This window comes from Zophobas morio, unplaced genomic scaffold (genome assembly GCF_036711695.1).
Source record: "Zophobas morio isolate AGI-343-1 ecotype UQ-CSIRO unplaced genomic scaffold, CSIRO_AGI_Zmor_V1 ptg000018l, whole genome shotgun sequence".
Classification (NCBI taxonomy): domain Eukaryota; kingdom Metazoa; phylum Arthropoda; class Insecta; order Coleoptera; family Tenebrionidae; genus Zophobas; species Zophobas morio.
The window spans coordinates 514,948-542,519 of NW_026972123.1; the positions used below are offsets into that span (position 1 = coordinate 514,948).

The 27,572-nt window shown below is 30.5% G+C and overlaps 3 protein-coding genes across 4 annotated transcripts in view; 1 reads left to right on the forward strand and 2 right to left on the reverse strand.

Moving 5' to 3' along the window:
- Ziz (Zizimin) overlaps nt 1-27,572 on the forward strand; it is a 143,217-nt gene that overhangs the window by 78,924 nt on the left and 36,721 nt on the right. The gene's annotated exons all lie outside the window — the stretch shown is intronic.
- On the reverse strand, nt 12,954-14,497 carry LOC135131048 (insulin-like growth factor-binding protein complex acid labile subunit). The gene has a single exon (XM_064058571.1). It carries the CDS (start codon nt 14,376-14,378, stop codon nt 13,044-13,046), a length of 1,335 nt encoding a protein of 444 aa, XP_063914641.1. The 5' UTR covers nt 14,379-14,497; the 3' UTR covers nt 12,954-13,043.
- On the reverse strand, nt 21,784-23,507 carry LOC135131047 (leucine-rich repeat-containing protein 15-like). The gene has a single exon (XM_064058570.1). The coding sequence runs from the start codon at nt 23,461-23,463 to the stop codon at nt 22,126-22,128; it is 1,338 nt and encodes a 445-aa protein (XP_063914640.1). The 5' UTR covers nt 23,464-23,507; the 3' UTR covers nt 21,784-22,125.

Here is a 27,572-nt window from a genome sequence, read left to right on the forward strand (position 1 = left end):
CGCGATTTTTTGTTCCCTTTGTCATCTCTTTTTTTCCCTCTTTTTTGTCTTGATTTTTTAACTCCTTTTTTACTTGTCTTTTGTTTTCGTTTTTTCCGCCTATTTTGTTTACCTTGGACGCTTTCTGTAAATAAATTGTCATCATTATTAACCCCCTGTTTCATCACCTTTTTTTGCTGCCATTTTTTATTTGCTTTTATAGTTTTTTTCACTGCTGTTTTTCATCGCTTTTTTTCGTCTCATTTTTTGGTCTCGTTTTTTTCCCCTTTTTTACGCCCATTTTTAAACCGTTTTATGGCTTTTTTTCTTAATTGCACACTATTTTTGTTGCTCTCTTTACCCTTTTTCTAATTGCCCTTTTTTCCCAACGCCTATTTTCGCTTATTTTTTTTAATCCCATTTTTAAGACCCCGTTTTGTAGTCCCTTTATTTTGTTGCCTTTTCTTATTTTTTTTCTCGCTTTATTTGTCGCTTTTTTGACGTGATTTTTTTTAACCCTTTTTTTGCTTATCTTTCTAACCTTGTTTGTTACAATCACTTTTTTGTCGCCCCTTTTTTATCGTTTTTTTGTCTTCTTTTTTAGGTTTTTGGTCACTTTTTCTGTTTTTTTGTTGTTGTGATTTTGTCCTCTTGTTTATTGTCTCCTTCTGTCTCTTTTGTTTGTCGCGTTTTTAACTTTTTTCTTCCTTACCTTTTTATCCCGTTTTTCCTGCAATTTTTAATGGCTTTTTTATCGCTTTTTTAATTTCTTATTTGTACCGATTATTTGTCCCCCTCTTTATCGTCTTCTTTTATCACGTTTTTTACTCCTTTTTTGGGCCATTTTTTAGGTTTTCTTTTTTTTGTATCTTTCCTTGTCGCGTCACGACTTTTTACCTTTTTTTACTTTTCTTTTCTACCAACTTTTATGTTTTTGTAACAATTTTTTATAAACTGTAGCCGTCTTTTTTTAGTCGATTTTGTTGTCGATTTTTTCGCCTTTCTTTATTGAAGTTTTTTGTCGTTATTTAATCCTTTTATTACTCAGTTTTTGTGACTGCTTTTTGGATAGCTTTTTTTTTTCTTATTTGCTGTCTTTTTATTATCTTATTTAAAACCCCTTTTGTGGCCCCTTTTTTTGTCACTAATTTTTATCCCCTTATTTGTCGTCACTTTTTGTCATATTTGATCGTAATTTTTTAGCTCTGTTTTCGTCGTTTTTTTAAGTGCCTTTTTCTTATCGCGTTTTTGTGCTTATCCCTTTAAAACCCATTGTTATAATCCCCTTTTCTGTTGTCCCCTTTTTTTGTTGTCTTCTTTTTTATTGTCTCTTTTATTGTTGTCTCCGTTTTTATCTCCTCTTTTTCACGTCTTTTTCTTCCTGAGCGTAAGCAACTAATGTGATGACGTCACTTCAAAATTGTACATAGTAAATGGGTCTTAAATTGTATAAAATAACATAGTCCTACACATGTAGTTTACGCTTCCGAATTGAGTTTTTACCCGAAACGTTCAGATTTTTGGAAAAAAAAATCAAAATTATAGAACAACATTTTGCAATTTAATTTTGAATCTCCTAATCCGAATGTTTTGAAATGTTGCAGATGTTTTAAGGTTATAAAGAGCATAATAAATTTTTAGTCAAAATATATTTGGCTATCTTCTCCAAAAAACTGATGACGTCAGCTCAAAAGTTTGCCGAATAAATCCTATCTAGAATGTACAAAATATGATGAGTTTGTACTTGTAATTTATCATCCCATTCATATTTTTTGAATTTGCATATACCGGGTGACTCAAAAAAAAAATGAATGCGCAAATTTATTTTATTGATTTACTCAGGAAGTACAAAACCGAATGCTTTGAAATCTACTGCGAAAAAAAAAACATAATAGGCATGCAGTCGTCACGTCTCCGACAGCGAGGGAAGTACTGTCTAAACTCTTTTACCCTTTTTTAATCCAATTTTTTTTAACCGTTTTTACAGCTTGTTTTTCTTGCACTCTTTTTGCCCCCTTTTTTAATTTCCTTTTTTCCCCACTGCCTATTCTCGCTAATTTTTTTTACCCCATTTTTTAAGACCGTGTTTTGTAGTCCCTTTAGTTTGTCGCCTCTTCTCGCTTCCTTTTTGTCCCTTTACGTGTCGTCTTTTTTTATCGCTTTTTTGTCGTGATTTTTTTAACCCTTTTTTTCCGCTGCCTATTTTATTGTCCCCTTTTCTCGCCTTTTTTGTGTGTTTTTTTTTAATTTCTTTGCCACTTTTATCCAATAATTTTTGTTGTTGTGGTTTTTGTCGTCTTATTTATTGTCTCTTGCTGCCCCTTTGGTTAGTCGCGTTTTTTGAATCCCTTTTTTTGTCTTTTTTTACTCATCTTTTCACTCCTTTTCTCCGGTAATTTTTTTAATCGCTTTTTTTATTTTTTATTTGCCCTCTCTTCTGTAGGACTTTTTTAGTCTTTAAATTTTTTTTAACTTGCCTTTTTTCTTGCACTGCAATATTTCACTTATTGTTTAATCCTTTTTTAAAACCTCTTTTGTCCCTTTTTTGTCGCTTGCTTTTTGTCGTGTTTTTATCCTTATTTTCAGTTGTCTTTTGCATTTTTTTAATCCCCTTTCTTCTAACCCCTTTTTTGTTATATCCTTTTTTCCCCTTTTTTTCTCATTTTTTTGTTGTCTCATTTTTTTGTTCTAATTTTTTTTGTTCCATTTTTTGTTGTCGCCTGTTTTATTGTTTCTATTTTTGTTTTTCTTTGCTCCTTTTTTGTGACCCCCTTTTTTTCATCCCTTTTTTTCTTTGGTAATTTTTCCTCCTTTTTTAATTGCCTTCCGTCTGTCTGTCTGTCAGTCTGTCTGTCTGTATCCATTTTAATTAGACACGTAATTTCCGAAACTGCTGGACCGATTGTTCTCAATTTTTTTATTTTTTGGCTAATTATCCCCACCAACAATTTGATGACGTCATCTCCAAAATTTATAATTAAAATTTTTTTAATTGTATAAAATAAGACATTCTCTTGTCCTTGTGGTGTGTGAATCCGTGTCGAATTTTCACCCCACATTTCAGACATTCAGAATTTTTAGAAAAGATTTAAAACTGAATAGAATAATTGCAGTATAACTTTCTTTACCCCCTTTCTTTTTTGTCAGAGGGCATGGCATTTGCCAAAATCAGTTTTATTTGAGCAAGTGCTAGCCCCGCCCACCCGCCCCTATTTTCTCAGAGGATGTCATTGCCAAAATAAGACTTATCTTAGCAAGTACTACCCTCTGAGAAAATAAAGGGCGGGTGGGCGGGGCTAGTACTTCCTAACATAAGTCTTATTCTGGGAAATGACATATCCTCGGAGAAAATAGGGGGCGGGTGGGCGGGGCTACCACTTGCTAAGATAAGACTGATTTTGCCCCTATTAAACTTTTAAAAACTTGTGAAATTTAAAGTAAGTTTTTGCAAGATATATAGGGGCAAAATTAGTTTTCTCTTAACAAATACTAGGCCCGCCCACCCGCCCTCATTTTCTCCCAGGATATGTCATCTGCCGAAATAAGTCTTATCTTAGCAAGTACTAGCCCCGCCCACCCGCCCTTTATGTTCCCAGATAAATGATAAATGGCAAATGACATATCCTCTGAGAAAATAGGGGCGGGTGGGCGGGGCTTCTTCTTGCTAAGATAAGACTGATTTTGGCAAACGCCATACTCTCTGAGAAAAAACAGGGTGGGTGGGCAGGGCTATTACCTGCTGAGATAAAACTGATTTTGGCAAATGCTGTCCCTCTGAGAAAATAGAGGGCGGGTGGGCGGGGCTAGTACTTGCTAAGATAAGATTAATTTCGGCAGATGACATATCCTGGGAGAAAATGAGGGCGGGTGGGCGGGCCTAGTATTTGTTAAGAGAAAACTAATTTTGCCCCTATTAATCTTGTAAAAACTTGTTCAGAGGTGAGGGTTTGTGTTAATATTGGTCGTAGATGACACTGTGTTTTCGTTTAAATAATTCTTAACCAACATAAAACGACAATTCATAAATCAAAATTTCCAGTTAGGACTTCGTATCATAGATTAAAAAAAACTCGGTTGTGTCGTGTATAGGTATATATATATATTAGGGTGATTCAAAAAAAAAAAATAATTTTTTTTTTCGTGTCAAAGAGGTTCAAAAGTTTCTTTTCAACGTAAAAAAATACCAGTTAAAAGTTGAGCTCTTAATATTAATATTAAGACCGTCCGCATCGCGTTTTTCTATTTCCCATAAGAATAACATGGGAAAATTTTTGTTTGCACCTTCTGATTTTTATTGCTAGCCCGTCGTGTGTCGTGAAAAAAATTCAATCACATATTTTTATAGAGAATTGAACGCTCTACAAAAAGTGTCTCCTATGATTTTGCGAGAAACCTGACTATGATTTTTTAACCCACTGATGCTGAAAATGTTCGGAAAGAGTTTTACTGGCCTTATTATAGCATAAAATTATAAACAATTACTGTTTAAAAAACTAAATTTAAAATGTGTATAAATTTTTGTGGTGATTTATTCCAATAAGACCATCAAATTTATTGTAATGCATCAAAAACGTCAAAATTTGGATAAATTTAACTTTAGCCTAAAATAACTCTTCAACTATCAGGTTTCTCGCACAATCATAGGAGACACTTTTTGTAGAGCGTTCAATTCTCTATAAAAATATGTGATTGAATTTTTTTCACTACACACGACGGGCTAGCAATAAAAATCAGAAGGTGCAAACAAAAATTTTCCCATGTTATTCTTATGGGAAATAGAAAAACGCGATGCGGACGGTCTTAATATTAATATTAAGAGCTCAAATTTTAACTGGTATTTTTTTACGTTGAAAAGAAACTTTTGAACCTCTTTGCACGAAAAAAAAAAATTATTATTTTTTTTTGAATCGCCCTAATATATATATATATATATAAAATAGATTGCAACAACGTCACACAATAAAACGCGCGACTATCGAATGCTAGGAATAGCAGGAAGTCATTCTTTCTCGAACCCCTTGTCAAAAATTCGTTACCAATCAAACTAAAAATCTGACGCAAACATCCGCTCTTAATTAATTTTAATAAAGACGATAAACACAATTATTATTAATCGGAAGCGATAAAACCGGCCTTTAAATAACCGAATCAAAACACATTTGCACCAGTAAGTAGTCATTCCGTCTTCCAGAACCCTCCAGATGGATTTCAAACGATTTTCCGTTTTGTTAATAGTATTAGTTTCCGCTGTCTGTGCTACCACTACCAGAATTACATTCAAAAACGTGAAACTCGTGAACAATTTACACATCGAAGTGAGGACGATCCAGTCGTCAAAAACCCTCAGCAAACACATCCCGAAGGAAAATTTTACAATACTCGAAGTGACAGGAAGAATTCCCGTTCTCTACGAAAACTCCGTAACGAACATCAGCAACGTCAGACACCTGTCGTTCTTCCGCAACGCAATGCGGGAAATCAAACCAGGGGCTTTCAAGAACTTCATCGACGTGAAAAAACTAGCAATAACGGCTAACAATCTGGGTACTATAACTAAGGGTGTTTTCGATCGTCTAACGATTTTGGAATTGTCGCTGCGGTACGACCGAATCACCACGATTCCGAAAAGAGCGTTGAAAAAGCTACCTCGTTTGCAAAGTCTGAATTTATGCGGAAATTATCTGGAAATTGTCAACGAAGGCGTCTTTGACGGTATTAACAACATCGAGGTTCTCGACCTCAGTAGAAACAGAATTTTCACGTTTCCGAAACTGTTTTTCAAGAATTTAAACAATCTTAAATTGTTATTTCTGAGTCAAAATCGATTCGAAGTACTAGAGGAGAGGATTTTCGACGATTTACCACAACTGAGGGTACTGGCTTTAGGTGACAATAACATCGTAAAAATTTCCAGAGGGGTTTTCGTAGCGCCGAATTTAGAACAGTTGGTTTTGAGTGGCAATAAAATTTCCTACATAGATTTAGCAGCTTTCGACGGTTTACCCAAACTAGCATCTATTGATCTGTCTAGTAACAAAATCAAAAAGTACGAACCGAGCTGGTTTGATAACAATGTCGAGATTTATCGGTTGCTCTTCGGACATAATTTGATCGAAAATTTGCCAGAGCAAGCGTTCGAGAATCTCGATGAGAACGCGGAAATTTGCTTTGAACACAATAGAATTAAAAAATTGGCACCAGAGGCGTTTCACGGTTTGAACAGTGTTGGTCGTTTGAATCTAGAGGGAAATTTGTTGGAAAAGTGGAACGAGAATTTGCTGGCGGATGTGGAATTTGTACAGGATTTGAACTTGCAAAATAATAAAATTGGGTGTCTTGGAGGAAATTTGGACAATGTTTTTGTGGCGAACTGTACGTACTTGTCTCTCAATCCTTTGTTTGAGACATGTTTGCAGTTGATTGAAAGGTGGATCAAACAGAACCCACAGAAAAATGTTTTTGTAATGTAATGTAGAAAATGTTGAAGTTTTTCATTTATTGTATGTGGATTTTTTTAGCTTATAATAAAATATACAGTTTAAACTGTATGATTTGTCCATCATTATTCACGAAACTTCCGTTAAAAATTTTCTACTGAATGGTTGAAAAATTGATTTTTTTGTAATATAACTTTGAAACTGCAAAACCGAACGCTCTGAAATCTTGTAAATATTTTAAAGTTATCCTAATCACGGTAGATTGTTAAGCAAAATTTATTCGTTTATTCCCCCCTCCCAAATTGTTGACGTCATCTCAAAATTTTGCCGAGTAAATCTTATCCAAAATGTGCAAAATTTGATTAAATTTTCCAATTTTTCGATTTCTCAGCTGTTCGATTTTCCGATTTCTTTAATTTTCAATATTTCGATTTTACAATATTTCGTTTTTTCGATTTTGCAGTTTTTCGATTTTCAAGTTACTTAAGTTTTGATGTGTCGATTTTTCAATTTTTCAAGTTCTTGATTTCCAGTTTTTAAATTTTTCAAAATTTGCATTTCATCCTTTTTCGTTTTTTTTTGGATTTTTCAATTTTACAATTTTATAATTTTTCGTCAATCAAAAATCAAAAAACTCAAAAATCTACACTTTTGCACTTTTTTGATTGTTTAAATTTTTCCTTCCTTCAATCTTTCAAGTTTTATAATTTGTCATTTTTCATTTTTGAGTTTTCGATTATACAAAAAAAGTCGAAAAATTAAAAATTGAGCAACTAAAAAATTCGAAATAATTGAAAAATCAAAAAATGAGAAAACCAAAAATTGCAAAATTGAAAAGTGGAAAATCGAAAAGCCAAAACCTGAAGAAACGAAGAATTGAAACACCGAAAACCTAAAAATTTTGAAGATTGAAAAAAAATCAATGAATCGAAAAATTATAAAATCCTCAAATCTGTAGTCGAAAAATTGAAAAATCAATATCGAGGAACTGAAAAATCGAATAAATGAAAAAGTTTTAAAATCCAGTAATAGAAAAATGAGAATATTCTAAAATCGTAAAATTCAAAAAGGGAAAAATAAAAAAATTACAATTACATATTTTCACATATTTGAAATGAAAAGTAGAAAAATCACGAATCAAAAATAATCCGAAAACTGAAAAATTTCACATGAAGAAAGAAAAATTATAAAATCAGAACATCGAAAAACACAAAAGCTGACATAAAAATAAAAAACCGAAACGAAAAATTGGTGGCGAAAAATTGAAAAAAGTTGATTTGAAAAAACAAAATTTGAATATCGGAATATTGAAAAACCGAAAAATTGTCAAAATAAAGCAAACCAAAAACCGAACATTTTCAATCGTTGGTTTTTAATTCCTCGATTATCCGAATTTTAAATTTTTCAATTTTCCGATTTTTCGATTTCTCACTTATTCGATTTTCAATATTTCGATTTTACAATATTTCGTTTTTTCGATTTTTAAGTTACTTAATTTTTAATTTTTCAATTTTTCAATTTTTCAAGTTCTTGATTTCCAATTTTTAAACTTTTCAAAATTTGCATTTCATCCTTCTTCGTTTTTTTTTGGATTTTCAATTCTACAATTTTATAATTTAGCCCTTTTTTTTTCGAAAATTTGAAAAATCCAATAATTAAAAATCATAAAACTACAAAAATTTGCACTTTATCACTTTTTTGATTATTTCAGTTTTTGAATTTTAAATCTTTTGATTTTTCAATTTTTCATTTCTTCAGTCTTTCAAGTTTTATAATTTGTCGTTTTTCATTTTTGAGTTTTCAATTTTAAAATTTTGCAATTTTTTCACTTTTTGAAACGATAAGTTGAAAATCCGAAAAATCGAAAAATTAAAAATTGAGAAACTAAAAAATTCGAAATACATAATTGAAAAATCAAAAAATGAGAAAACCAAAAATTGCAAAATTGTAAAGTGGAAAATCGAAAAGCCAAGAACTGAAGAAACGAAGAATTGAAACACCGAAAAACTAAAAATTTTAAAGATTGAAAAACTTAAAAATCGAAAAAAAATCAATGAATCGAAAAATTGAAAAACCCAAAAATTGTAAAATCGAAAAATTATAGAATCGTCAAAACTGTAAAATTAATATCGAGGAATTGAAAAATGAGAAAATTAAATTGAAAACGACAAAAATAAAAAAATTACAATTACGTATTATCACATATTTAAAATGAAAAGTAGAAAAATTACAAATCAAAAATAACCCGAAAAATGAAAAATTGCCCATGAAAAAAGAAAAATGATAAAATCAAACATTAAAAAACACAAAAACTGACAAAAAAATAAAAAAAACGGAAACGAAAAATTGAAGAAGCGAAAAATTGAAAAAATTTAATTTGAAAAAACAAAATTTGAATATCGAAATATTGAAAAACCGAAAAATTGTCAAAATAAGGCAAACCAAAAATTGAACATTTTCAATCATTGGTTTTTAATTCCTCGATTTTCCAAATTTTAAATTTTTCAATTTTCCGATTTTTCGATTTTGCAGTTTTTCGATTTTTCAGTTACTTAATTTTTGATCTTTCGATTTTTCAATTTTTCGAGTTCTTGATTTCCAGTTTGTAAATTTTTCAAAACTTGCATTTCATCTTCTTTCGTTTTTTTTTTTTTGGATTTTTCAATTTTATAATTTTCCCCTTTTTTCGAAAATTTGAAAAATCCAACAATTCAAAAACAAAAAAACTAAAAAATCTGCACTTTAGCACTTTTTTGATTATTTCAGTTTTTCAATTTTTAATATTTCGATATTTCAATTTTTCATTTCTTCAGTCTTTCAAGTTTTGTAATTTGTCGTTTTTCATTTTTTAGTTTTCAGTTTTAAAATTTTGCAATTTTTTCATTTTTTTGATACGAAAAGTTGAAAATCCAAAAAGTCGAAAAATTAAAAATTGATAATTGATGAACTAAAAAATCCGAAATAATTGAAAAATCGAAAAATTGAGAAAACCAGAAATTGCAAAATTGAAAAGGGGAAAATCGAAAACCCAAGAACTGAAGAAACGAAGAATTGAGAAACCAAAAACTAAAAATTTTAAAGATAGAAAAACTTAAAGATCGAAAAAAATCAATGAATCGAAAAATTGAAAAACCCAAAAATTGTGAAATCGAAAAATTATACAATCGTCAAAATTGTAAAATTAATATCGAGGAATTGAAAAATCCAATAAATGAGAAAGTTTTAAAATCCAGAAATTGAAAAATGAGAAAATCCTAAAATCGTAAAATTGAAAAAGACATAAATAAAAAAATTACACTTACATTATACATTTTCAATCGTTGGTTTTTAATTCCTCGATTATCCAAATTTTAAATTTTTCAATTTTCCGATTTTTCGATTTTCAATATTTGGATTTTACAATATTTCGTTTTTTCGATTTTTAAGTTACTTAATTTTTAATCTTTCGATTTTTCAATTTTTTTTTCAAGTTTTATAATTTGTCGTTTTTCATTTTTGAGTTTTCAATTTTAAAATTCTGCAATTTTTTCACTTTTTGACACGATAAGTTGAAAATCCGAAAAATCGAAAAATTAAAAATTGAGAAACTAAAAAATTCGAAATAATTGAAAAATCAGAAAATGAGAAAACCAAAAATTGCAAAATTGTAAAGTGGAAAATCGAAAAGCCAAGAACTGAAGAAACGAAGAATGAAACACCGAAAAACTAAAAATTTTAAAGATTGAAAAACTTAAGGATCGAAAAAAAATCAATGAATCGAAAAATTGGAAAACCCAAAAATTGTAAAATCGAAAAATTATAGAATCGTCAAAAGTGTAGTCGAAAAATTGAAAAATCAATATCGAGGAAGTGAAAAATCGAATAAATGAAAAAGTTTTAAAATCCAGTAATTAAAAAATGAGAAAATTCTAAAATGGTAAAATTGAAAAAGAGAAAAATAAAAAAAATACAATTACATATTATCACATATTTGAAATGAAAAGTAGAAAAATCGCAAATCAAAAATAATCCGAAAACTGAAAAATTTCGCATGAAAAAAGAAAAATTATAAAATCAGAACATTGAAAAACACAAAAGCTGACATTAAAATAAAAAACCGAAACGAAAAATTGTCAAAATAAAGTATACCAAAAATCGAACATTTTCAGTCATTGGTTTTTTAATTCCTCGATTTTCCAAATTTTTCAATTTTCCAATTTTTCGATTTCTCAGTTATTCGATTTTCAGTATTTCGATTTTACAAAATTTGTTTTTCGTCCTTTTTCGGTTTTTCTTTTTGGATTTTTCATTTTTACAATTTTATAATTTTTTAATTTTTTTTTTCGAAAATTTGAAAAATCCATCAATTAAAAATCAAAAAAAGTAAAAAGTCTGCACTTTTGCACTTTTTTAATTATTTCATTTTTTCAATTTTTAATCATTCGATTTTTCAGTTTTTCATTTCTTCAATCTTTCAAGTTGTATAATTTGTCGTTTTTCATTTTTGAGTTTTCAATTTTAAAATTTTGCAGTTTTTTCATTTTTTGATTCGAAAAGTTGAAAATCCGGAGAGTTGAAAAATTAAAAATTGAGAAACTAAAAAATCCGAAATAATTAAAAAATCGAAAAATTATAGAATCGTCAAAACTAGTCGAAAAATTGAAAAATTAATGTCGAGGAACTGAAAAATCGAATAAATGAAAAAGTTTTAAAATCCAGTAATTGAAGAAACATGAGAAAATTCTAAAATCGTGAAATTGAAAAAGAGAAAAATTAAAAAATTACAATTGCATATTATCACATATTTGAAATGAAAAGTTGAAAAATCGCAAATCAAAAATAATCCGAAAACTGAAAAATTCACATGAAAAAAGAAAATTTATAAAATCAGAATATTGAAAAACACAAAAGCTGACATAAAAACAAAAAACCGAAACGAAAAATTGAAAAAATTTAATTTGAAAAAACAAGCAATTTGAAATCGGAATATTGAAAAACCGAAAAATTGTCAAAATAAAGTAAACCAAAAACCGAACATTTTCAATGGTTGGTTTTTTAATTCCTCGATTTTCCAGATTTAAAATTTTTCGATTTTCCAATTTTTCGATTTCTCAGTTATTCGATTTTCAATATTTCGATTTTACAAAATTTGTATTTCATCCTTTTTCGTTTTTTTTTGGATTTTTCATTTTTACAGTTTTATAATATTTTCATTTTTTTTTTTCGAAAATTTGGAAAATCCAACAATTAAAAATCAAATTGGAAAATCCAGCAATTAAAAATCAAAAAACTAAAAAATCTGCACTTTCGCAATTTTTTGATTATTTCAGTTTTTGAATTTTAAATCTTTTGATTTTTCAATTTTTCATTTCTTCAGTCTTTCAAGTTTTATAATTTGTCGTTTTTTATTTTTGAGTTTTCAATTTTAAAATTTTGCAGTTTTTTCATTTTTTGATTCGAAAAGTTGATAATCCGAAAAATCGAAAAATTCAAAATTGAGAAACTAAAAAATCCGAAATAATTGAAAAATCAAAAACTGAGAAAACCAAAAATTGCAAAAATGAAAAGTGGGAAATCGAAAAGCCAAGAACTGAAGAAAAGAAGAATTAAAACACCGAAAAACTAACGATTTTAAAGATTGAAAAACTTAAAGCTCGAAACAAAATCAATGAATCGAAAAATTGGGAACCCCAAAATTATAGAATCGTCAAAAATGTAGTCGAAAAATTGAAAAATCAATATCGAGGAAGTGAAAAATCGAATAAATGAAAAAGTTTTAAAAGCCAGTAATTGAAAAATGAGAAAATTCTAAAATGGTAAAATTGAAAAAGAGAAAAATAAAAAAAAATACAATTACATATTATCAAATATTTACAATGAAAAATAGAAAAATTATAAAATCAGAACACTGAAAAACACAAAAGCTGACATAAAAATAAAAAACCGAAACGAAAAATTATCAAAATAAAGTAAACCAAAAACCGAACATTTTCAGTCGTTGGTTTTTAATTCCTCGATTTTCCAAATTTTAAATTTTTCAATTTTCCAATTTTTCGATTTCTCAGTTATTCGATTTTCAATATTTCGATTTTACTAAATTTGTTTTTCGTCATTTTTCGGTTTATCTTTTTGGATTTTTCATCTTTACAATTTTATAATTTTTTAGTTTTTTTCGAAAATTTGAAAAATCCAACAATTGAAAATCAAAAAAACTAAAAAATCTGCACTTTTGTATTTTTTTGATTATTTCAGTTTGTCATCGAAAAATTATAGAATCGTCAAAACTAGTCGAAAAATTGAAAAATTAATCTCGAGGAACTGAAAAATCGATTAAATGAAAAAGTTTTAAAATCCAGTAATAGAAAAATGCTAAAATCGTAAGCGTAATATTGTGTATTGGTGGTCTAGAACCAATATTTCAGGCGAACTTGAGAAACTAGAAAATTCTGAAAAAATTCATCTTTATACACAAAAATTCGCATTTTTAAAATATCTCAAAAATTTGTCACTTTCTTCATTGAAAAAAATAGGAGTCGTCGGCGAAATAAGAAAAACATAACCAGAACAGTTTTTGACTATTCTAAGAATGCTGTTACAAACACAGAAAATCAGACTCAACAGCTACCTAATTATTGCTAATAAAATAAATTAACACGTCTCAAAGTCAGTGCAGGCCACTTTGGCCGGATTCAACATATTCCACTTCTTGATCCCATCCAAACACTCCTCACTCAAGGGATTTCCATTCAGATACGTCACATTCGCCAGAAAAACATCCCTGAAGTCGCCCTTCGGACACTTGATCTGGTTAGTACCCAACCGCAGGACTTCGATCTCCAGAATATTCTCCAGGAAACTTCCATCCCATTCAGTCAACTGATTACCCGACAAATCCAACGACTGTACTTTCGTGAAACACTCGAAAGTCCTCGGGGTAATTTTCGTAATCCTGTTATTGTCGAACTTGAGCGAAGTTTTCTTCCCGTCGCAGAAATTCCTGAAGGAATCATCCGGAATTTCCTCGATGAGATTATTACTGAGGATAAGTTGCGACAGATTAGCCGGATTGTAAAGCCACAAATTGTACGCTTTGATTTGATTATTGGCGAGGTTCAAAACGTGGAGGTCCTTCATGTTATCGAACGCGTTAGCATCAATGTCTGAAATTTTGTTATCATTCAAATCCAAGTAGTGTAGAGGTATGTTAAGAAAAACGTTATCTGGAATCGACTTGAGTTGGTTGAAGGACAAAATCGCCCGCGTGAGGTTGGGCAAGCGTATGAAGAAGTTCTCCACAAGCGACTCGATGGCGTTGTTGGCTAGGTCCAAATGGTTCAGCGTTGGTGTGTCGAAGGCGAGCTTCTGTGGATTGACGAACTTGTTGTTCTTCAAAAACAACATGTGTAGTTTAGGGAGTTCTCTGAAGACGCCATCGGGCAACTTCGATAAAAGATTCCTCGACAAGTCGAGAATCTCCAGGTTGACTAGGTGATCAAACGCCGTCGCTTCAATCGTCTCGATTTCGTCGTTGTTGAAACTGAGATACCTCAGTTTGGGTAAATTCCCGAACATCCTCTTCGTGATGGTCGAAATGGGGTTGAAACTCACTTGCAACTCCGCTATGTCCAGATTATCGAACACCCCTTGCTTGATCGTCTTCAAGCTTCCATGGCTCAGCATCAGACTCGTCACACTCGTCAAGTTCTTGAACGCCCCAGGTTCTATGTCCTCGATCCGGTTCCTCCTGAAGTACAGTTCTTGCACGTTGTGGATGTCCGCCACCGAGTCCTCGTACAACACCGGTATCTCCCCCGACACTATCAGGAACTGGGTGAAGTGCCTCGGCAGGTGCTCCTTGAGGCTCGCCGCGCTCTCTATCTGCCCCAGGTGTTCGTAGAAGCTCGACAACGAGACGTTTTTGAACGTGACTCGGTCGGCTGTTGCACTCGCAGCTAACGGTAACAGTATGCAGAAGAGGAGCATTCTTGTGTTTGGCGCGGTGAATTTTTCGCCACTAGTTGGGTCGCGGTTACCTGCTGGCTTAAATGCGGGCTTTATCTTAACGGTAATTTGTGTTGACGAGGTTGATTGCGTTCATCGAATGACTTTCTATCAGTCTGAGTCAAGAGTACTTTAACACTTATCGAGTAATGGGGATCGTAAAGAGGAAGTCGTGATTGGGTAATGGTTGAGTTATCAGAGCGTTTTGACAGGAAAAAAAATGATAATTTGAAGGCTTTGTTCTGGTGCGGCTTGGTCACGAGTGTTGGAGGGTTCGGAATGTGTGAGAGGAGTTGTTGAAGAGTGTGTTTAAAAATTGGAAAAATTGTACATTTTCATAAACTAGCGATCGATTTATTTAAACTTGAAAGTGTATATTCAACTTGACGAGATCATGTGAAAAATATTTTAAAAAGTTTGTTTTTTATCGGTTTTTGTACCCCTTGTTTCCTCTTGGTTTTTCCGCTTTTTTACATTTTTTTACTCCAATTTTAATAACCATTTTTTGTAATTTTTCATCCCCCTTTTTCTTTTGCAATTATTTGTCTCCCTGTTGTTGCTTTTTTACCATTTTTTTCATTTGTATTGTTTTTTTCTTTGTCCTTTTTTTGTCGGTTCTTTATTAAGTTGTTTTTTTATCAAATTTTTTTGAGACGCTTTTTTTGTTACTGTTCTGTCGCGTTTTTTTGCTTTTTTCGCCGCTATTTTGTTTTTATTAAAACTCTTTTTCTCATCCTGCCATCCACTTTTTCGGTCATTTTTTTAACGCCCTGTTTATCACCTTTTTTGGTATTTTTTTGTTGCTATTATTTTTCTCCTTTTTTTGCCGCTTTTTCCCCCTGTTTTTTTCACCAGTTCTTTTTTGGCCCCTTTTGTTCTTTTTTTCGTCACTCTTTTTTGTTATTCTTTTTTGCCTTGTTTTATTTTTTCGCTTTTTTTGACCTTCTGTTCCACACCATTTTTTAACATTTTTTTTATCTCTTTTTTTGTCGAGTGTTTTTTTGCAGTTCTTTTCGCTCTTTTATTTTAATTTTAATGCCCTTGTTGCTGCTTCTTGTTGTAATTTTTTGTTACTCTTTTTATCCCCTTTTTACTTGGCTCGTCTTTTTTTTCGCTTATTTTTTAAAGCTCTTTTTTATGACTTTTTCTGTCGCGGCTTTTATTGCCCCACTCTTTTTTTAATCGCATTTTTTGTAGCGTTTTTTGTCGCTTTTTTCCTTGAAATTTTATCTCCTTATTGTTTGGCGTTTTTTGTCCAGTTTTTTTAACCCCTTTTTAAACACCTTTTGTTATCTTTTTTGGTGCCATTATTTTTCACCTTTTTATACCTACATACTTTATTGCCCTTTTCCCTACTTTCGTTTTTTTCGTAACACGTTTTTTTTTCACCTTTTTTATAGTTATTTGGAGTATTTTTTGCTGCTTTTTTAGACCCTTTTTTTCGTTTTTTGACGTTTTACTTTTTATTGCATGTTTTTTCGTACTTTGGATGACGTCATCTCAGTTTTGCTGCATTATAAAATAACATTTGTTGTACTTCTGTAACTGTGGTTTATGCATCGGCCTTGATTTCTTAGACATTCGAGCTCTACATTTATGGTTGACTTTATTTTGTCGGGTTTTGTCGCTTTTTTGCCCTTTTTGTCACTTTTTTGGTTCCGTGGAGTTTTTTGGTCACATTTTTCCCCTTTTTTTCTTCGTTTATGTTTTATCGCCCTTTTTACCACCTCTTTTTTTGGAAGGTTTTTTTGTTGCTTTTCCGTCGCGTTTTTTGTTTTGTTTATTTAACACCTTTTTTATCGCGTTTTTTTGTTGATTTTTTTATCGTTATTTTGTATCCAATATTTTCAAAACAATTCCAAAAAAATGGTTTACATGGGCTGAAATTGGTGTCAAATTGAAGATATTTTTCCGTTAATTACGAATCCGAAATCCCCGTCAAATAAACATGAAAAGTGAGTTAAAATTTTTCAAAAAATTTCCAAAAAAATGCCTAAAATGGATTCCATCGACTGAAAATTGGTGTCAAGTTGTTGATAATCTTTCGCCAGTTATAAATCTGAAGTTGCCGTTACGATTTCTGTTCCAATTAACATAAAAGATGCGTACAAAATTTTCAAAAATTTCCAAAAAAAAAATGGTTAACTGTTAAAATGGGATCAATCGACTGAAAGTTGGTGTCAAATTGTAGATAATCTTTCGCTAATTGTGAATATGAAATATTCGTTACGATATTAAGTCAGATAAAAATGAAAAGCGAGTTCCAGCTTTTCAATAATTTTTCAAAAAAAAAGTTAAAATGGGTTCAGTCAAATTGTAGAAAATCTTCGGCCAATTTTGAATCCTAGATCGCCATCCCGATATGAAGTCAAATAAACCTGAAAAGTGAGTTTAAAATTTTCAAACAATTTCCAAAAAAATGGTTAAAATGGCCTCAATCGACTGAAAATTGGTGTCAAATTGTAGATAATCTTCCGCAAATTACGAATCCAAAATATACGTCACGACATCATGTTAAATAAACACGAAAACCGAGCTCCAAATTTTGAAAAATTTTCTAAAAAAATTGTTAGAATAGGTTCAATCGACTGAAAATTGGTGTCAAATTATAGATAATCTTCGGCCAATTACGAATCCTAAATCGCCGTCACGATATCAAGTCAAATACACGTGAAAAGTGAGTTCAAAATTTTCAAAAATTTTTCAAAAAAATGGTTAAAATGGGTTCAATCCACTCAAGATTTGTGCCAAATTATAGATAATCTTCCGCCAATTACGAATCCCAAATTGGCATCACATCTATTTGAATAAACATGCAATGTGAGCTCAAAATTTTCCAAAAATTTCCAAAAAAAGGTTAAAATTAGCTCAATCGACTGGAAATTGGTCTCAAATTATAGATAATCTTCCACCAATTACGAATCCGTAATCGCCGTCACAATATCAAGTCAAATAAACGTGAAAAGTGAGTTCAAAATTTTCAAAAATTTTCCAAAAAAAATTGTTAAAATGGGTTCAATCAACTGAAAATTGATGTCAAATTGTGGATAATCTTTCACTAATTACGATTCCGTAATCGCCGTCACGACATCAAGTCAAATAAACATGAAAATTGAGTTCAAAATTTTCAAAAATTTCCAAAAAACTGGTTAAAATTGGTTCAATGGACCGAAAAATGGTGTCAAATTGTGGATAATCTTGCGCCAGTTATAAATCTGAAGTCGCCGTTACGATTTCTGTTCCAATTAACATAAAAGATGTGTTCAAAATTTTCAAAAATTTCCAAAAATATGGTTAAAATGGGTTCAATCGTCTGAAGATTTGTGCCAAATTGTAGATAATCTTTCGGCAATTACGAATCCGATTTTTCCTTCACGATTTCTTGTTCAAATAAACATGAAAAATTAATTCAAAATTTTCAAAAATTTTTCAAAAAATGGTTAAAATGGCCACAATCGACTGAAAGTTGGTGTCAAATTGTGAATAATCTTCCACTAATTACGAATCCGTAATCGCCGCCACGACATCAAGTCAAATAAACGTGAAAAATGAGTTCAAAATTTCAAAAATTTCCAAAAAAAAGTTAAAATCGATTGAAAATTGGTGTCAAAATGTAGATAATCTTCGGGCAATTACGAATCCAAAATCGCCGTCACGATAGCAAGTCATATAAACGTGAAAAATGAGTTCAAACTTTTCCAAAAATTTCCAAAAAAATTATTAAAATGGGTTCAATTGACCGAAAATTTATGTCAAATTGTAGATAATCTTCGACCACTTACGAATCTCAAATCGCCTTCACGATAGCAAGTCAAATAAACATGAAAAGTGAGTTCAAAATTTTAAAAAATTTTCAAAAAAATGCTTAAAGTGGGTTTTTCAAAAATTTTCCAATAAATGGTTAAAATTGGTTCAATGGACCGAAAAATTGTGTCAAATTGTTGATAATCTTCCGCTAGTTACGAATCTAAAATCGCCGTCGCGATATCTGTTCCAATAAACACGAAAATTGGATACAAAATTTCCAAAAAAGTGGCTAAAATGAGTGTGTCAAATTGTAGATAATCTTTCGGCAATTACCAATCCGAATTATCCGTCACGATTTCTTGTCAAATAAACATGAAAAATTAATTAAAAATTTTCAAAAATTTTCCAAAAAATGGTTAAAATGACTACAATCGACTGAAAGTTGGTGTCAAATTGTGGATAATCTTCGGCCAATTACGAATCCCAAATCCCCGTCACGATATCAAGTCAAATAAACGTGAAAAGTGAGCTCAAAATTTTCAAAAATTAAAAAAAAAGTGGTTAAAATGGGTTCAATTGACGGAAGTTTCGTGTCAAATTATAGATAATCTTCCGCCAATTACGAATCCGAAATCGGCATCACGACATCTATTTAAATAAACATGTAATGTAGGCTCAAAATTTTCAAAAAAATTCCAAAAAAATGGTTAAAATTAGTTCAATCTGCTTTAAATTGGTGTCAAATTGTAGGTAATCTTCGGCCAATTACGAATCCTATATCGTCGTCACAATATCAGGTCAAATAAACATGAAAAGTGAGTTCAAAGTTTTCAAAAATTTCCAAAAAAATGGTTAAAATGTGTTAAATCGACTGAGGATTTGTGTCAAATTATAGATAAGATAATCTTCTGCCAATTACGAAACCGAAATCGTCATCACATCTATTTAAATAAACATGCAATGTGAGCTCAAAATTTTCAAAAAATTTCCAAAAAAATGATTAAAATTATTTCAATCGAATCGAAATTGGTGTCAAATTGTAGATAATCTTCCGCCAATTACGAATCCTACATCGCCGTCACAATATCAGGTCAAATAAACATGAAAAGTGATTTCAAAATTTTTTAAAAATTTTCCAAAAAGTGGTTGAAATGGTTTCAATCGACTGAAAGTTGGTATCAAATTGTAGATACTCTTCCACCAATTACGAATCCGTAATCACCGTCACAATATCAAGTCAAATAAACGTGAAAAGTGAATTCAAAATTTTCAAAAATTTACAAAAAAAAAATGGTTAAAATGGGTTCAATCGACTGAAAATTGGTATCAAATTGTAAATAATCTTCGGCAAGTTACTAATCCTAAATTGCCGTTACGACATCAAGTCAAATAGACGTGAAAAGTGAGTTAAAAATTTTCAAAAATTTCCAAAAAAAATGTTAAAATGGGTTCAATCGACTGAAAATTGGTGTCGAATTGTTGATAATCCTCGGCCTATTACGAATCTTAAATCGCCGTCACGACATCAAATCAAACATGAAAAATGAGTTCAAAATTTTCAAAAATTTCAAAAAAAATGGTTAAAATGGGTTCAATCGACTGAAGATTAGTGTCAAATTATAGATAATCTTCCGCCAATTACGAATCCGAAATCGGCATCACGACATCTATTTAAATAAACATGTAATGTAGGCTCAAAATTTTCAAAAAAATTCCAAAAAAATGGTTAAAATTTGTTCAATCTGCTTTAAATTGGTGTCAAATTGTAGGTAATCTTCGGCCAATTACGAATCCTATATCGTCGTCACAATATCAAATCAAACATGAAAACTGAGTTCAAAATTTTCAAAAATTTCCAAAAAAATGGTTACAATGGATTCAATCGACTGAAGATTTGTGTCAAATTATAGATAAGATAATCTTCTGTCAAGTACGAATCCGAAATCGGCATCACATCTATTTAAATAAACATGTAATGTGAGTTCAAAATTTTCAAAAAATTTCAAAAAAAAATGGTTAACATTAGTTCAATTGACTGGAAATTGATGTCAAATTGTAGATAATCTTCGGCCAATTACGAATCCTAAATCGCCGTCACGATTTCAAGTCAAATAAACGTGAAAAGTGAGTTCAAAATTTGAAAAAAAAATCCAAAAAAAAATGGTTAAAATAGGTTCAATCGACTGAAAATTGGTGTCGAATTGTAGATAATCCTCGGCCTATTACGAATCTTAAATCGCCATCACGACATCAAGTCAAATAAACCTGAAAAGTGAGTTCAAAATATTCAAAAATTTCCGAAAAAATGGTTAAAATGGGTTCAATCGTCTGAAAATTTGTGTTCAAACTGTAGATAATCTTTCGCCAATTACGAATCCCAAATATCCGTCACGATTTCTTGTCAAATAAACATGGAAAATTAATTCAAAATTTTCAAAAATTTTCCAAAAAAAATGGTTAAAATGGGTTCAATCAACCGAAAATTGATGTCAAATTGTGGATAATCTTTCACTAATTACGAATCCGTAATCGCCATCACGATATCAAGTCAAATAAACCTGAAAAATGAGTTCAAAATTATCAAAAATTAAAAAAAAAAATTATTAAAATGGACTGAAAATTCGTGCCAAAATGTAGATAATCTTCGCTCAATTACGAATCCAAATAAACGTGAAAAGTAAGTTCAAAATTTTCAAAAATTTTTCGAAAAAATGGGTAACATGGGTTCCATCGACTGAAAATTGTCAAATTGTAGATAATCTTCGCCAGTTATCAATCTGAAGTCGCCGTTACGATTTCTGTTCCAATAAACACGAAAACTTAATTCAAAATTTTCAAAAATTTTTCAAAAAATAGCTAAAACTTGTTCAATCGACCGAAAAAAGGTATCAAATTGTAGATGAACTTCGTCAGTGACAAATCTAAAGTCACCTTCACGACATCTATTGAAATAAAGGTAAAATTTGATTCCAAAATTTTCAAAAATTTTCCAAAAAAATGATTAAAATTGGTCCAATCGACCGAAAATTGGTGTCAAATTGTAGACAATCTTCGAGCAGTTACAAGTCTGAATTCCATATCACGATAACTGTTCCAACAAATACTAAAAGTGAATTCAAAATTTTTAAAAATTTTCCAAAAATATTAATTTTTTCTTTTGTCTCAGATTTTTTGTGGTCTTTTTTGCTTTTTTTTTTGTCGCCATTTTTACTTCTTTATTTTAGTCGTTTTTCTTTTTGATGCATATTTTTCTTCCACTTAAAATGTATCTTAAAATTATGACACTTTTTTCGCATTTTTTTTTTCGTTTTTTTTTGTGATAATTTTTCCTGTCGTATTTTGTCGCATTTTTTGCGCTCTTTTTGTATTGTCTTTACATCGTCGGCTTTTTTGTTACGATTTGATTACGTAACCTCAAAATTTTGCAACGTAAATCTTATTTAAATTTTATAAAATAACATATTTGTGATTTATGAATTCGCTTCGATTTTTACCTTGAACATCCAGAAAAAAATTAAAACTTTTATTTTATTTTTTTTACGAAAATTGATGACCTCGTCCAAAAATTTTGCTTAGTCCTATCAAAATGTGCAAAATATTATGAATCTTTTCACACTAAAATATCAAAAAAAATTGGTCATTAAAATATTATATTTTTTATTTTGTATGTACTTAAATATAAAATAAATCTAATTAAGTCATAATTTTTCTCTTTGTTTCTTGATTTAGTATTTCACATTTTGTTGGCATTTCGCAGTCGGTGGAATACAAAAATGCGCGTTTTACGTTTACTAGACAGATAATCTCGCCGAACCTCTGAAATAAAAAATAATTAAAAACTCGAACAGCACAGCCAAATAGTCAGTAATTCTCACATGAGCATTTACAATTTTTTGTGGAAGCACCAACAAGATTAGTAAAAATTTTACAGATCACACTAAGCATAAAAATCTTCAACTTATAGAAAAAATAAGAACAGCCACTAATACACAACGACTTTATTCCTATGATCAACTAACCAATTTTCTATTCTTTTAACACACTTTTCACTCAGTGAATTGTTACTCAAAAGTGTGAAATCTGCTTTAAAAGTGTCGTCTAAATTTCCTCCAGGACACTTTATCTTATTGTTTATGAGATTCAAATAGTGAATAATTTCACTATCCGCTAGAAAATCACCATCCCATGCCTCTAGGTCGTTGTTGGAGAGGTTCAAATAATCCCATTTCTTCACCCCTTGGAAGGTCTTCGCAGAAATTTTACTAATACCGTTACCATCCAATTTTATCCACACGTTTTTGTCGGAGTAAACGTTTCGAAATGCTTCATCAGGAATTTCGCCGATTTTATTATTGGATAAGAACAGTCTGTGAATATTGGGAGTGTTACGAAACCATGTAACGTCGTATCTGGTGAGTTTATTATTTGATAACACGATCGTATACAGATTCGGCATGTCGTCGAAAGCTTGCGATTCGATGTGAGAAATTTCGTTGTAAGCGAGTTCCACGTCTTGAAGATTTTTTTCGTTGAAGATTCCACGTTGGATAGACGTGAGTCGATTCCCAGATAAGATAATCCCAGTCAGTTTGGGTAAAGTTTCAAAAAAACCCTCAGGAAGCGTCGAAATCGAATTCCCCGACAAATCTAAGTAGTAAATTGGAAGATGCTCCAAAGCTTGAGTTGGAATTTCGTCGATTTTGTTTCGTCTCAATAGAATCATCTTCAAGTTCGGCAAGTTCTTGAAAACGTTTTTCGGAAGAACGGAAATTTCGTTTTCGGACAAATCCACAACTTCCAGAGTTGTAACGTCGTCGAAAATATTTTCTTGGAGGGTTTTCAGCTCGTTGTGCCACAAAATCAGTCTTTTCAAACTAGGCAAATCCTCGAAAGCTCCTTCCTTTATCGTAGCAATCCGGTTAAAACTCACTTGCAGCTGCTCGACTTTCCGCAAATCTCGGAAAACGCCTCGTTCGATGACCGTCAAGTTGCTCCGATTCACCACCAGAGTCACCACGCTTGCTAGATTCCCGAAAGCGCCGCTCTCTACGTCCTCGATTCCGTTTTCCTGGAAGAACAGTTCTTGCACGCTGTCGATGTCCGTCACCGAGTTTTTGCGAAGAACGGGGATTTTTCCCGTGAGGATGATCGAAGGGGCGAAGGTTTTCGGCAGGTGGTTTTTGAGGTGGCGGCCGGATGGTATGGTCGCGAATTTTTCGGTGGGCGACGTCCAGAGGGTCACATTTTCGAAGGTCACTTTTTCGAGTTGGGCACTGCGGAGGAACCAGATCGCGATTAATAGGAACTGCTTTGCGTCCATTGCGATTCTGAAGACGGGTTAATGGACAGTGACTCAGGTGCGGTTCTTGACTTCTCGGATGGTTTTTTGTTCGATAACGGTTGTTGGTTGAGTACGTCTTCTTGGTAAATGGTAATCGGTGATTTTTGTGGTGGGTAATGGGTTTTCGGTGTATTGAGATTCGCTAATCTAAAGATTTTTTTCTTGAAACACGTCATACGGTTGGCTTTGGAAATCATTTTTATAAAATAAATAATACTAATATATGATTGAAACAAAAATCCCTAGTGGGTCATAAAATTTATTTTTAAATAAATGTTGGTAACACTAGCACGTTTCTCAGTCAATTTGACAGTTACGGTCAAATAACTGTCAAATAGTTGAATCATTATTTAAAAACAAATTTCATGGCAAACTAGAGGAATTTCTTTTTTGATCATATGGTATAACATAAATATGTTTTTTGAGGTGATACTTTTGTGGTGGGAATGCTTTTTTATGTCACTATTGGTTTCAATATTTTATAGAATATCTAGATGTTTGTCATTTTTGTCAACTTTTTTATCGTCATATTTTTCACTTTTTTATTTTTATTTTTTACTCCCTTATTTCTATACCTGTGGTTTATGAACTCGCCTTGATTTTTACTTTGGACATGTACAAAAAAAATCACAATTTATGATGACATTATACAATTTAGATTGTTTGTTTATCGTTTTCAAAGACTTGGATGATATCATCTCAAAATTTTGCTTAAAAAAATATCAAGAGTAGTTAACTTGTGGTTTATCAAAGACCACCTGTAGTTCTCCGATTTTACAATTTTTTGGACTTTAAAACTTTTAGTTTTTTAATTTTTCAATTTCGTGTTTTTTTATTTTTCAGCAAAAGAACAAATTTATCGAAACTAAAATATTGGAAAATCGGAAAATTGTGTCATTGAAACAACTAAGAATACAAAAATTTTAAAACGAAAAACCCGTGAAAATCGAAAAAGTAAAAAATCCAGACCCCGAAAAATTGTAAAAACATGGAACAATTAAAAATAAAACTGCAAAATCGGGTAATCGAAAAAATCGAAAAACGAAACAATTTTGCAATTTTTCAATTTTAATCAAAATGATATTTTGCAAAATCGAACAAAACGAAACAATTCTGCAATTTTTTGATATAAAATTTTTCAAATTCTCGATTTTCCATTTTTAATTGCTCAACAAAAGGACAAATTTATTCAAACCGAAATTTTGAAAAATTTTAAAATCAGAAAATTTAAAAATTGAGAAGTTGAAGAATTGAAAAAATAAAGAAAAACTGAAAAAAACCGAAAAAATGAGAATCGAAAATTGAAAAATGAAACTTGATATGTCGAAAAATTTTAAAATTGAAAAAACAAAAATTGTAATATAGAAATCTGTAAACCCTGATTAATTAAAAATCGAGAAAGTGAAAAATTTGAAAAACGAAAAACAAAAACTTCTATAAATTAAAAAATCGAAAATACAAAAAAAAATAATTTTAAAATCCAAAAATTTTAAAATGAAAACCGGAAAACTAAAAATTAAGAAATTGTAAAACCAAACATGGAAAATTAAAAAATTGGAACATCCAAAAAAAACACTGAAAAATCAGATAATCGAAAAGCCAGGAATTGTACAATTGAATAATAAAAACCTTAATAATTATTTGAAAGAACTGAAAAATTAAAAATTGGCAAATTTAAAAATGAAACGATTACAAAACTGTAAATTTGAAAAAAAAAAATGAAAAAATCACGACCTGGAAAAATTGAAGAAAAGAAAAATTGAAAATCAAAATTGAAAAACCAAACTTGAAATATCGAAAAATTGAAAAAATTGGCAAACTGAAAATTGGGTAACGAAGAAGCAATTAAAAAAATGTAACAACAGAGGAAAAGATAGAAACTGTAAAATCGAAAATTTGTAACATTGGAACCTGAAAAAGTGATAAATTAAAAATCGATGAATTGAAAAAATCGAAAAAACAAAAGTTGTAACATTCAACAGATAGAAAATCAAAAAATTAAAATATCTACAAATAAAAAAATCGAAAAATACAAAAATGTTACTGAAAAATAAAAATCATAATGAAAATTAAAAGCTAAAAATTCGAGTGCTTTATTTTTAATTTTTCATTTTCTCAATTTTTCGTTTTTTAATTTTTCAACAAAAGGACAATGGACAAACTTATTAGAAGTGAGATTTTAAAAAATCAAAAAATCGGAAACTTTTAACAATAAAACATCTAAAAATTGTAAAACAAAAAAATTGAAAATCAAAAATAGAAAAAACGAAACTTGAAAACCGAGAAATTTAAAAATTGTAATCTTAAAACTTGAGAAACTGAAAACTTCGATAATTGAAAAAACAACTGAAAATTTGAAAAATTGAAAAAAAAACTAAAATCGAATAACTGATTAATAAAAAGTCCAGAAATAGAAAAATACGGAAAACAAAATTTTCTAGAAATAGAAAAATCGAAAAATTGTAAAATTCAAAAGTTGAATCGAAAAATTAAAATATCTGGATCCTGAAAAATCGAAAAATACAAAAAATTTAAATTGAAAAACCCAAAAATGTCAAAATAAAGATCGAAAAACTGTAAAATTAACAAATCGAAAACTGAAAAATTGAAAAAAAACGAAACATTGAACAATAAAAAAAATTGAAATACCGAAATGTTGAAAAAATAGCGAAATTAAAAAATCGGATAACGAAAAAATCAACAATTGAAAAATCAAAAATAAAAATATCTTAAAATGGAAAAATCGAAAAAACGAGAAACTGTCAAGTCTAAAAATTGTAACATTGAAACCTGAAAAAACCGACGAAATAAAAATCGAAAAACTGAGAAATCCTAAAATCGAAAAGCTAAGAAACTTAAAAACTTCAAAAATCGACGCGAATTAAAAAAAATCCTCAGGCCACACAGATGAAAGCAATAATATTCGACTTTGGGCCAGTTTGAATTTAGCGCCGATGTACTTTGTTGTGATTGGTCGGCACGGGTGCGGAAATAAATGTATGCTTATTTATATACCTGTGGTTTATGAACTCGCCTTGATTTTTACTTTGGACATGTACAAACAAAAATCAGAACTTATGATGACATTATACAATTTAGATTATTTGTTTATCGTTTTCAAAAATTTGGACTAAATCATCTCAAAATTTTGCTTAAAAACATATAAAGAGTGAACTTGTGGTTTATCAAAGACCACCTGTATTTTATTTCGGAATCTTATTGTTTTTTATTTATTTTTTATTAAACATTTTCCACATTCAGAGTTGATTGTTTCTGATTTTTTTTTATAAAATAACGTAGAAATATAATATATTTCTACACCTGCGGTCTATGAACTCGCCTTGATTTTTATTTTGGACATGTACAAACAAAATTCAAAATTTATGATGACATTATACAATTTAGATTGTCTATTTTTCCCCTCCAAAAACTTGATGACGTCATCTCAAAATTTTGCTTCAAAATATTATGAATGCACTTGTGGTTTATCAAAGAAAGCCTGCATTTTTTCCACACCCTATTTTCTCTTTTTTATTTTTTTTTTTGACACATACGTAAAACTTGTAACATCTTAAAAAACGCGTTTTGTGAAATTTTTTTTTTCAAAAATTGAAACATTAGATATATGATTTTCCAAATACGTCTTAAGTTGGCTTTGCTTGATTTTTGAAGATAACGAACCCAAATCCGATTCAGTTCAATTTTTTGTAACATTTCTTGAAATCTTGAAAGATGTTAAATCTTCCTCTAAGAAAAGTGGGGGTGGGCGGGGCTAGTAGCTGCTAAGATAAACCAGATTTTAGCAGGTACTAGCCCCGCCCACCCGCCCTCTATTTTCTCGGAGAGTATGTGATCTGCCAAAATCGATCTTAGATTAGCAGGTACTAAGCCCGCCCACCCGCCTCCTTTTTTCTTAGAGAGATCTTATTCGCCAAAATCAGTCTTATCCTAGCAGGTACTAGCTACTAAAATTTTCTACGTCAAGAGTTGATAGTTTCTGAAAGTTTTATTAAATAACAGGGAAATAATAAATATATGTATAGCTTATACCAGTGGTTTATGAATTCGCCTTCATTTTTACCGTGGAC

What these genes read in the sequence shown, in the direction of transcription:
- LOC135131048 (XM_064058571.1), bottom strand. Translation starts at nt 14,378, where the DNA reads ATGCTCCTCTTCTGCATACTGTTACCGTTAGCTGCGAGTGCAACAGCC.
- LOC135131047 (XM_064058570.1), bottom strand. Translation starts at nt 23,463, where the DNA reads ATGGACGCAAAGCAGTTCCTATTAATCGCGATCTGGTTCCTCCGCAGT.